The sequence below is a fragment of the Idiotropiscis lumnitzeri genome, chromosome 9 (genome assembly GCF_059441095.1).
Source record: "Idiotropiscis lumnitzeri isolate Australia: NSW breed Sydney's pygmy pipehorse chromosome 9, RoL_Ilum_1.0, whole genome shotgun sequence".
In the NCBI taxonomy this organism is placed as follows: domain Eukaryota; kingdom Metazoa; phylum Chordata; class Actinopteri; order Syngnathiformes; family Syngnathidae; genus Idiotropiscis; species Idiotropiscis lumnitzeri.
The window spans coordinates 11,897,918-11,910,079 of record NC_142399.1 but is presented as its reverse complement, the minus strand read 5'-3'; the positions used below and the strand labels follow the sequence as shown (position 1 = coordinate 11,910,079).

The 12,162-nt window shown below is 41.1% G+C and overlaps 2 protein-coding genes across 4 annotated transcripts in view; both read left to right on the top strand.

Moving 5' to 3' along the window:
* Window positions 1–5,782: 5,782 nt before the first annotated feature.
* On the top strand, window positions 5,783–7,683 carry LOC148330252 (SLC35A4 upstream open reading frame protein-like). Of its 2 annotated transcripts, none has more exons than XM_088305045.1 (3): window positions 5,783–5,912; window positions 6,321–6,419; window positions 6,867–7,683. In XM_088305045.1, the coding sequence occupies exons 1-3, from the start codon at window positions 5,898–5,900 to the stop codon at window positions 7,062–7,064; spliced, it is 312 nt and encodes a 103-aa protein (XP_088161171.1). In that variant the 5' UTR covers window positions 5,783–5,897; the 3' UTR covers window positions 7,065–7,683. The 2 variants fall into 2 exon arrangements, with proteins under 2 accessions (XP_088161171.1, XP_088161168.1); XM_088305042.1 differs by lacking the exon at window positions 5,783–5,912 and adding an exon at window positions 5,919–6,224.
* A 656-nt stretch (window positions 7,684–8,339) lies between these two features.
* Window positions 8,340–12,162, top strand: part of srbd1 (S1 RNA binding domain 1) — a 44,135-nt gene continuing 40,312 nt past the window's right edge. For both annotated transcript variants that reach the window (XM_088305053.1, XM_088305052.1), the window contains exons 1-4: window positions 8,340–8,754; window positions 9,597–9,843; window positions 9,910–10,125; window positions 11,117–11,283. In XM_088305053.1, the coding sequence (XP_088161179.1) occupies window positions 8,690–8,754; window positions 9,597–9,843; window positions 9,910–10,125; window positions 11,117–11,283 (695 nt within the window). In that variant the 5' untranslated portion in view covers window positions 8,340–8,689. The remainder of the gene's footprint in view (window positions 8,755–9,596; window positions 9,844–9,909; window positions 10,126–11,116; window positions 11,284–12,162) is intronic.

Sequence of the window (12,162 nt, the reverse complement as noted above, 5' to 3'; positions counted from 1 at the left end):
CACATTGACATTCGCTTGCTGTGTGGAGGCAGAATGAAGTAGAAGCTTCTCAAATGTTTTCTGCTCCCTTGGCAGCCGCGCACCTTTAGAGGGCGCTCTTCGGACAGTGAAATCTGATTATCTCGGCCAACATTTCTCATTTTGCCAGTTATCGTCATCTGCCTCTTTTTTGTAACTTTCAAGGCCAATAAATTAAAAGATGCTTTATTTTGGCTCGCTGTAGCACACCTCTCTCTCTCTCTCTCTCTCTCTCTGATGTTCTTGTGGTCCTGCCTGCAGAAGCGGATTGGTCTGCCCACAGCATCATCTGATTGGTTCATTGTGCAGTGGGTAGCAGCCAATCAGCAGCAAGCTGCCTGTTTGCTTTGTTTCCTCGAGTCACACGTCATAGAGGAGGCAAAAGACTTTGCCGAAATGTTAATAAAGGTCAGTCTACTAAAACTCACAACAAATAGAAAACAATTTGCCGTTTCTTTTCATTGAACTAGAAGACATGCAACTGAGCCTGGTAGCTCTGTGCACTTTTTGTTAGACTATTAAAACTAAGTTGTCTATTTTGTATGATCTAAAAAAGCTTTAACATGTTGTAAATCACTAAAGTTGTTTAAAGTTGTTAAAGAAACAATAAAAAAGCAATTAAACTAAATCAAGTTTGGAATCTGTGTTTTTTGAAATTTTGACACCATTTTACCCCTTTTTTCAACAAATGAATAACAGCTTCAAATATCGCCCCGGGGAAAAAAATGCATGTCGGTCTATTACTATTTTCCATATTTTGCATTCAATGTGAAACGCAGAATATATTTTTTTTCTAGCGAACAATTTAACAAAGGCGTTTTCTTATGATATCAAGCACGGCACTACTGCGATAAATATTGATAATGAATTATCGCCCAGGCCTATGCGACATCACCTCAACCTTCCACCATATACTGGATGTGATTTGATGTGGTGTTTCCTACATATCGAGACAACAGGGTGAACTTATAAAGCAATTGATACAAAACAGTAAAAGTGGAGGACACGTGCGAGAGAGATTAATTCATTGGGTCATGAAATGGCCAGTTTGGAATCTCATGTCAACAATAAAAGCTGCAAGATGGATATCAGTGATGCTCTTTGGAGTGTAACGTCCCTGAGCTTTGGAAATTGACAACATTGTCAGAAAACCACCGGCCCACCTGAAAGAAAATAAATAATAAAAACAAAAAAAAACCTAGAAAGTCAGATGTCAGTTCAGCAAGCGCGAAACGTGTTGTGCTTTTTCTTTGGATTTCTTTTGCGACACCAAGAGAAAGATCAAGACAAACTATCCTTTTGTTAAAAAATACTTTATATAAAAGTAATCCTGAGTAACTAATTCTGCGATGTACAAATTGGATTGATAAAATATACTGATTGCGATTCAATGGCACTCGTCATATTCGTATCCTTTGGCAATGGCTCCCTCTGCTGGACATTTGGTCATAAATCTTTTTTTTTAATCGGTTTCCAATCAATTCCATTTGCACGTTTGGAAGTTTAACAGCCTGTTTTATACTCATCTATTTTATGACTGGATTCAGAAGTGCCACAGAGGAAAAAGTATGCACTAAAAAATGATGAGCATCAATTATGTAGTGGATGTCGGTGTAAATCGTGATCTCAACTTCGGTAAATTAACATTTGCTAATGATTAGAAAATTTGATAGAGAGAGAGAGAGAAAGAGAAATCCCACGAAATGTCCATTTGCAAGCCTAATGATGTGTCATCTGTCGTTAGTGACTGGGAGGCCCGCTGACAATGGTAATAACAATAACAGCCGAGTAATGGAGAATCCATACGGATATTGTTACCCATAATCCATTTGGCGTGCGCGTGTGCGTGTGCGTATGCGCGTGTGCGTGTGTGTGTGGGCGGGGGGTGTGTGTGTGTGCGTGTATTCCTATACAATAACATGGGCCCTTTTCAAGCATTTTACTGATATGACATGTCCATGCCAGGGCATCCATCAGTGCCAAATGTGTTTCTCGAGCAATTTTGTGTGCAAGATCACACGATGAAGCCTCTGAGAAGGCAAATACATCATGGCAACTTTGTGGACAAGTCCAAGCTTCCTTCCACCATCAAATATTCAACACGCAGCCTCGGTTTTCACATCTATTGTATACCCGCAGGCATTTGGAGCGGTGCTGCTGTTATTATATTTACCTGCAATCACCAATCCTCTGTGGCTCCTAACCCTCTTGTTATGATGCTGCTAAACAGACCTCGTTTGGAAGTGAAGCAAGTTCAAAAGGGAACGTTCTGGGTTTGAAGCTGCTTCCTGTCTTTCTGTGTGTGGTGATTATATGTGCTTGCTGTTCTTATGTCATAAAACAAAGAAAATTGCAAGTTGTGTATTTAAACCGAGCACATTTTGTGCCTACTTTTGCTAAATGCTAAAAAAACAACACAAACGTGTAAATGTCTGTTTTGCTGCCCCGCGGTGGCCAAGGCACCAAGGTCAAGGCAAACTCAATGGGCTGTCACTAGTATAGTCCTTTTCAACTGTAAATGAATTTGCAAATCATTTATTAGATGAGGGTGGTACGGTGGCTGAGAAAGGTCACAGCAATTGCAAAATGGAAATGCAAAAGCCACAACACAACAACATTGAATTGCGGCGCTATGACATAAGGCACAACGCAACAGAAGTGCTGAGGCAACGGAAGTGAAGGAAACTCCAGCGGGATGGGAAAAGATCCAAAGCTGGAATAGTAATAAAAGTAAAGTTGTTGTGTTCTTGTTGGAGCTTGTGTCACTGTAGCAATGTCAAAAATGAAGGATGCTGTTTTTCAAAGAATTTTTTTGTGACGTTCCTGTGGTTTGTCCGCGTGTACGAACGACGGGCTGAACGTGTTTGAGAGTGCAGCTCTTTGATTTATTAGATGAATGAATAATAAGGAATACATGCATACACTTACATATTTGAATTAACCAATTTTAGGGAAAAAAACAAAACACCAAAGTTAATGCAGTTGAGTCAATAAAAATCTCTCAAGCAGCCACGCCAGCGCACAACGAATTGTGGGTGGGGATGGTCTCCAAGTGCCCACTTCACAGTGCAGGTGTGCTTTGATTGGCCATAATTGTAGTTTAATGTAACCACTCCCACAACGGCACAGCCCTCCCTACCGATCTTCCAGCCTGCACTCATCTGTAGTAACTCATAGTTGGTGTTGTTACACGTGTTAAGAAATTCTCCTCAAACATGCATAATGTATTTATTTAGAAACACATTTCTGAATTCAAAACCTTCATTCGAGACACTTGTTAAATTGTGAAAAAAATGCGAAAAAAAAAATCGATTTTCCTCTTGGAGAAATCTTTGTAATAATGTCACACGTTGACTCCAACGAACAGCCCAAAGCCAAAGTCACGCTCAAATCCTTTATGTAACTATCAACATTATGGATTGCAATCCCCTCCCATGGCCCCTCACTTACATGTTCCAGTTTGTCCCTCCTGCGGAGCCAAACGCTGGCCGAGTAGTCCTGCTGCTGCACGGCCGAGATGACGCTACTGGCAGCAAAACTTAATATTTTGGGTGCAGTGGGGCTGATACACCCACGTGACACTTATTTAGGTACACTAGCACAATCAAATGACGCCCAAAGCAAGAGCAGTATGAACAAATTTGATTCTGCTCATTTTTGATTGATCATAGGCAGCTTTATTTCGGTTGCCTCACTTAGCACAATCAATATATTAGAAATAGCTCAGTATGTAGCCCTGTCGTTCTCCAACCACAATAATAAGCATATTGTAAAATTAATCCAAATGGTTGTAAAAGCCACTTTTGTACATACAGCTCTTTCGATTTGGCAGGTATACCTAACGAAGTGGTTGGTGAGGATAAAAAAAAAAGTCAAATTATTGCAACGTTTGTATACAATGAGATGCGAATCGGGATGTCGCAGCTATTTCACGGTGTGTTAGCACCCCCCCTATTGGAGAACATCCAGAACTACAGTTAGTTGACACTGGACCAGTTACGGGATAAAAAGGATTGCTGACCACGATGTCATTGCCTGTCTGAACACCGATGTGAATCCAAACAACAAACATCACAGCCACCAAAAACTTTTTCAAGTTCGAGCCCAAATTTCAGTAAGCAGAGGTGCCAACATCTCCAAAACTCATCAATATTCATAAGCACATGATCCTTGTAATATATTTAGGGAGTTCCAAAACCGATCCGCTAAATCAAAACTTTCTCCTGCCTGGAACGGAACACCAAGCTCATACTGACAAGCTCCGAAAGAATTTGCCCAAATTAGCTCTGATGGACAACAGGTATCCTCGACAAAAGGGCAAGTCTAAATTGCCAACATTTCTGGCATGCGCGTATGAATAGTATAGGCATGGGGTGGAAATTACAACAACTACCATGTCAGCATGACGTCACAGCTGGTATTTAAAATAAAAACAAAATAAAGATGCTACAACTACTGTATTTGTTCGAGTCAGTATGGCTCCGTATTGAGATTCCACCTGGAACCAGTATTCATGGCCCATCTTGGAGTGACTTCATATCGTTTTTGTCAGGCCGTCACAACATACAATATATTGTACAGTAGTGTAAAACATCAACTGCTGATAGATGCAGCCAATAAAATATCAGTGTTATAAATAGCAATAAGAGATGAGAGACATCTTACCTCCATTGCTCGCTGCTCGCAACTCCTGGCCACTTTTAGTGCAGAGGAGTGTGAGTCCTCGTGCTGGACACGCTCTAAATACTGCACAGTTTTGTGATAACCTTCAATCAGGAGGTTAATGGACATTCTGTCCCGACCAGGATTAAAGACTTAAGTGCTGCAGACAGAATCGTTCCTGCAAACTCATCTTCTGAAATGATTGTGTACACATAGCACCTTTACGTTCCATACTGTGTGTCCTCGGGTGAGCTGGAGCCTGCTCCTCTCGACTGTGAGGCAGACAAGAAGTCTCCAAATGAATGCTCACATATTATACTTGGCTCACATTGTGCGCTGACAAAACGGACACAAATGCGCTTCCAACTACAGAATCTGAAGTTTTTGCTCAGTTACTGGAGGAACCAAGATGTATCTCCTCTGATGAATGGATCTGTCACCAACTCTGCGAGGCCTCTGCACAATTCTCCCTCCTTTTCCTCACCAGCGCCAATGTCTCATTATCTACGTTCACTCATGCAGAACCTCTGTGCATGCACAAGAGGAGCAACTTAATTAGATGCCTCTTGGTGGCCTTTAACTTGCAGAAAGTGGAAATTACTCTTTAAAGAAGGCACATTATGTTTTTGTTAGTTTTGTTACAATTGAAAACAGTTCCCAAGTTGCTTAACGTGTAAGTGACGTGCTGTCGTCGAAATGCCTCAATGGTCAAGAATTACAGTATTTTACCCGCCCCATTTCTTGACTACAAAGCTATTACTTATCTGTACATCCAGCAAATGTCATTGAAGATCTGGTTACCTTCTGATTTTGATTTTATAGCTGGGCGTCGCATCCAAGGAGAGTGTTGTGACTGTTCCTGCACAAAAGGGCCTCTGTATGATACGCTTTCAGACATTGTATTCTGGCCGTAGTCTGACGAGTAGAGAAATACTAAGTGTCTGTGTGGCTATTTCAAAGGGGCAGAATGGGATTTATTTGACTTCCTCGCTATCTATTTTTGTAGAGTGGCCATCAAATATCGTATATTCAAAAACAAGGGTTGGACGTATGCCAGTATACCTACAATACACGTACTATTCCAACGAGGCCGGGTAAGGGTCTCAGTTTGGAAAATGCACATTCATGACATACAACAAACCCTAGGGGGCAGCGTGCTACGTCATTACCAGCAAATCGGCTGTAAATGAGCGAAGAAGAGCGTAGCCCACGCAAATATGGTGAATGACAAGGTCGGTAACTTTCAAGAACAACATATTTGGTGGTATTTATTATTATTGGGGAAAAATCAAGTTACATTTATCATTGGCCAAATAAAAATACAATTCGCTGCTGACTTCGCAAACTGGTTTACGATGTAGCGTAGCATCGTTAGCTACCTAAGCTAACAAACAGAACAGTCAGCTGCTCGACTATAGGGAAATGAATAACTAGATGTTGCATAGCACACTAAAGTTATTGCATTACATGTTGAAACTGCATCGCTACCTTTCAACTATCGAAGAAAGCACAAAGAGATGTTTTTGCATGCTGTATTTGTTACTGTAAGTCGGTTTTAGACAATCATTCTTTAACGTGCAATGTCGTAGCCGAGTTGTGTATGCGAGTTAATGTAGTGCGTGTGTTGTGTGTGTATTTAGAGTACTCTGGGCCAGCTGAAGGACCTGGTGGAGCTGAAGGATCAACTGGAGGACATCCAGAAACGCATGGAAGATGAGATTCAGGCCGGGGTTCCTGCTGTAAGAAACTCACTCACTTGATAGAGCAGGAGTTCTCACACTTTTTAGGTCCACGGGATACAGGGATGGCATTTTCCAAGGATTCCTTCATAATCTGAGTAAGACAATGTAACATTAGCCGTATGAAAAGCCATTAGAGTTGCTTGGTTTAACCTAAATATTCATATACCAGTTTAATAGGAAGGAACTGAAGGATTCTTTATTTCATCTTTATTTAATGTTTGATTTATACAGCTTCGATGAACAATATGGTTGCAAATAGAGAGGAGTTAGTTTGAAAGCACAATTAGTGTTGCCAAGTTAGCACCGTAGTTGGACTTTTGCGATGGCTCCATAAAGTGAAAAAATATATATCACGAGAAAGATTAGGTACCACTGTTTAAATCAACAGCCACATCCATATTTCACTTGCCTAAATCTGACTCCCCATCTTGTCTTCATATCCAGGGCGGGAGTCTACTGGCTTCTCCCTTCCTGAAGGGCTTCCTGGCTGGCTATGTGGTAGCCAGGTTCCGCTCGTCGGCGCTGCTGGGCGCTGTGGTCGGGGCGTGCACAGGAATCTATGCGGCGCAGAACTATAAGATTCCCAATGTGGAGAACACGGTTAAGGACTACATCAACAGTCTGCGAGGAGGAAGCAGATGAGAAACGATGTTACGCCTGTCGGCTCTGTGTCTTGTTTGGGTGTTCTGCCTTGGTTGTTTAGCATGTACTCATTTGGGACTGCCTCCGGTAGTCAACGGTTGTTTAGTATGTAATCGTTTGGGACTGTATCAAACTTTATTGGTCTGTCAGTTGCTTGTTTAGTTATGTAGGAATATACAGGTGTTTGTTATAGTTCTTTTTTTGGAGGGGGGGGAGCACTTGTAAAGTAATTTCATTTCTATAAAATGTGTACACAATTTCAAGTGTTTACATTAAGCGATCTCACAGTGCTGATGTAAAAAAAAATGTTGCTGGCGTTCACAAAAAATGCACTAAAGTATAAATATAAGTGCCTTCTCTAGTTTGCTGTGCAATAGCCTTCCCCTGTGGGATTTGTTTGCCCATTTTAAGATGCTGGAATTGTCAAATATTGCACTTTTATTTTGCTATTTTGACTTGAACATGTCAGAAAAATGTTAGTGACTGGACCACAAAATTATTCTGTTTAATTTTTTTTGTGTGTTTTGCATGCTTGCCTTTTTCATATAGAAATATTTTTATAGTTTTGATCCGCTGGTTGACGGTGCTGCATGTCACTTCAATTAAACGGGTGATACGGTCCTGGTGTTGATACTTTTTCTGATTAGTTTTAAAAGCATCTGTGGGTGACACTAAACTATTATGCGATACTCAATGGAGATAATGTGGGAAACGTATATATTCACAGAAGGATTTTCTATATGTTTAAATTAAAACACATTTGACAGATAAAGGTTGGCACTGGACTTTATAGTTTTAAGAATTCATTTTAATTTAAACACTTCATACCGAGTCCAAATCCATGAAACAAGTACAACTAAATACTATATTAACAAATTAAAACTAAATCCTGCAATGGTGGAACTTTATAAAAAGCTATGTATGAGGGACCGTGATTCACCTCGTTTATACGGAACCTCCTTTGCATTTATAGCTCGTTGCACACTTGAGTACAATGACAATAAAGGGATTTCTATTTCTATTTCTAAATTGCGAACTATACTATATAAACTATAGGGTGATAGAAGCGCACACATAGTGTACATCTGTCTATCATCGAAGTTTTTTTCTAAGAATGAAATAACTTGGAAAAAAAGCGCATAGATAAGATAATGGATGGATGAAATGTATCTTGTTAGTATGTTGCTATTTCCCTCAGTGTCTTTAGGGGGCGACAGTGGTCGACATTAAACCAAAGACGCTTCTTGTTTAACTTGTTAGAAGAAGTTAGGGCACCACTACCACCACCGGAGTTTCTCTCCAACCCGCCGATTTACTCCATTAAATGATGTGATTTCTCAGCGAAATAAAGGGAAAAGGCTTATTCTCTCGCTCGTGAACGTCGCGTCGAGCGAAAACGTCGAGTTCAAGTCGTCGTTTGCCGTCATGACAATTGAGATAGTGACGCGCCAAATTTGAAATGAGCTTGGCTGTTTGATTTAGCGAATGAGAGCAACACTAGCCTCGAGCCAGCTAGCAAAAACAAACAAAACAAAATAATTTATAATCATTATTTGGCCTGTTGTTCACTGCCATAAGTACCAAAGGTCGTTTTTTTTTAATATGAAATCAATCCTCTGTGAGAGATGAGTCGAAGAGCAAGAACCACTGCCAAAGTGAGCTACGTGGATTTGTTTTCAGACCAGGACAGGTGAGCATTTAGGTGTTAACATGTTCATATTTCCGGCACGGTGGCCGACTGGTTAGCACGATGGCCTCACAGTGAGAGATAGCATCGGTCGTGGGTTCAATCCCGGCTCCGGCCATCCTGTGTGGAGTTTGCATGTTCTCCCCGTGCTTGCGTGGGTTTCCTGCGGGTACTCCGGTTTCCTGCGGGTACTCCGGTTTCCTCCCACATTCCAAAAACATGCATGGCAGGCCGATTGAACACTTTAAATTGCCCCTAGGAATGAGTGTGAGCGCGAATGGTTGTTCGGCTGGCAACCAGTTCAGGGTGTCCCCCGCCTACTGCCCCGAGATAGCTGGGATGGGCTCCACTTTTGGATTGTCTAAATGGCCACCATGTCTCTGGAAACATTTGGAAGAAAATGATTCCGCTCATGTTGTCTGTCTTTTAGTGTATTGTGTTTGTGAAAATGCTCAAGACCAATGTTGTTAGTGTACGCCGTGCACACAAGTCGGAACGTGCACAGAACTATTAAAAAAAGTCATCCTGACAAACTCAAATTGATCAAAAGCGATAACTCGACCAGCCCGAAAGCACGTTTTTTTTTTTTTTCTCAAAATTTACCCCAATGAGTAGATCACTGTGCTGAGTCGTAATTGTGACAATGAAGCAGAATGGAGGATGTTTAACATCATTTAATGTTGTTGCATTTTTGCTAAAGTTTTGTGCTAAGCCACCTTAATGGTCAAACTTTTAAGTTTTCCTTCTCTCTTTGCAAGCTTGCTGTTCTCCATGTTGATCAACATAAAGTCAAGTGTTAAGTAGCAAAGACAAATCAATAAATATTTTTTTTTTACCTCCAACAGTGACCACGTTGAAAATGAAGAAGAATGGAAACCCCCTGAGCCAAAGCCAATCCCCAAGGTCACAGCTGCAGGTGAGGAGAGACCCTCCAAACACAGAGTGGCTAAAAATGAGGCTGCCAAGAGTGTCGCGCAAACCCCCAAACCTGGGCGAAAGCAGCCTAAACTAAAAAGCAAAGCAAATGTACAGGCTGGAGATGTACAGTCGGGCTTGACAGTGGCTGCACCAAGGGTCAAAACGAAGGAGGAGGTATGATCATACTGAAAAGACATTGTTTTGTTTAGTTGCTTATTGTGAATCTGCTTTCCCATGCAGAGGATGTCATTTACCATCTCAAAATCAGATGTGGAGGCCCAAGAAGGCCCGTCATTCGCCGGCCTGACCGCAAAAAAAGAAGAAGACAATGACGACTACACCTTTGAGGAGCCTGCGCTAAAGAAGCAGAAGACAGGCTGCCAATCGGCTCGCCAGTCCAAACAAGCGCAATCCGCGGCGAAAGGGGAACTCGATATGCACTGGGACCCGATTGAGGTATTTTGTCTCAGCGCTGTTTCTGTTTTCAGCAATCGGCAAAGAAACAAAACATTTACGTGTGTGTTTAATTTGTTTGGGGAAATTTTACTTTTTATTTTTTTTAAAAACCATTAATACTTCCACAATGATAACAACTGCCAATAATTCAAATACTCATCAGGAGCGATGTAAAGAATAATTGAAAAGCAATATATATTCGATTTAATCGGCTTAAAATGTGCATCGACGTAAAAAAATAAATGTATGGATGTGCGACGCCATGTTAACCAGAGCCGCTTTTTGAATGTACATTATATTATGCATATTGAGGTTGAATTAATGCAGTGCTTCTCAATTATTTTCTGTTACGCCCCCCAGCCCAGAAAGAAGAAAACAATTTGCGCCCCGCCCCCCACCACCCACTCTCCGCCGCAACTATAAATAATCGCAAGTTTGTTACAAGAAAAACCTACAAACTAGAGTTAATACTCGCTGCGCATAATGGGCAAGGAGAGCGGCACTGCCAATGACTGGAGTGGAGGTGCAATTACACTTTATTGTAGTATGGTGGGGAAAAAAAAGCATGTTCCCCAGGGTCACACGCGCCCCCTCAGCATCGCACCATGCCCCCCCAAGGGAGCCCGCCCCAATAGTTGAGAAGCACTGAATTAATGTAACCCAAATGTTTGGAATAAATGGGTTGTATTTTCTCATACCTACCGTTGCTGACTCTTGTTATCTGGTTTGACAGTACAACTTGATCAAGTCTCTTCTAACAATTCGTGCCAAAAAGAAAAATTACATGGATCATTCCTACTGATATCGTATCGTTCTCTGTCAGAATTGGACGATACTCTAGGCTGCCGTATCGGTATCAGATTGGAAGTGAAAAATGTTTTATGCATTGCACGAGCAGTTAAAACTCAATTTTCCATATGTCCGCTCAATGGATGATCGTAACATTTTGATGTGCACTAACACACCATGACATGCGCGCGCGTCCGCTCAGGTGCTGTCTACACTGACTTGCGTGGAGCGTTGGGTGTGCGCTAACGTGATCACGCTGCTGCACGAGGAGAACACGGTGCCCTTCATGGTGCGCTACCGCAAGGAGATGATCAACCACATGGATGCCGACGCCGTGCGCGATGTCCAGCTGGTGTACGGAGAGATGTGGTGAGCAGTGTCAACGACATCCTCCGAGCCTGAGCGTGCACATGCCTCATTTGTTTGTTTTCAGAATTTCTTCAGAACAACAACTTGCAACCTGAACTAATGACGTCTGATGGCATCAAACTATAATGGGAAATTCTGTTTAATTACATTTTCTGACAAATATGGGTTATCCATTATAGAATATGCATTCTAAATATGTATATCTGTGTTTTTACGATGTTGTCACTGTGTTTACATCTAACTAAATTTAAGTGGAGCAAAACTTCTTGGCTGAGACAATCATAGACTTGGATGCAGGCTGCAGAATTTATGTGTGACTGTAGGTGGCGCCAAATAACCATATTTTTGAATAATATCATTTAAGGTGTCACGACACGAGCAATGTTCACTCAAAAAGGTGCACCCACATAAAGTTCAATATACAAGAGTCAACAAAAAAGAAATGTACTTACTACTTTATTACTTTATAATGTTAATATATATTATATATTAAATTCAAGTCAAGAGGTATAACACGTACTTTCTTGAGTTAAGGCACATTTGGAGGCTTTTTATTCAATTTATTTTAATATTTTTTTAACCACAACAACTGTCGACGACTTTAAATGTTTGTATAGGTACATTATGGTATATGAGTAAGTATGTGCAACATTGTTGCAATGCATACAACCAGTTGCTCATAATGAACATTATTTCCGGAAATTTCACTTCACACACAGTGGAGAGTTCTGGAGTGGATGGAATGAAAGGTCCTCTTCAATGTTATTTTGGTCTTTGATATCAAAGTTCAACAAGGTGCTTAGAGTAGGAAAACAAGTGTGTATAGGAATAGCTGCAAACTAAGATTCTTAAATAAACAAGCAAAAATACTGTAAAATA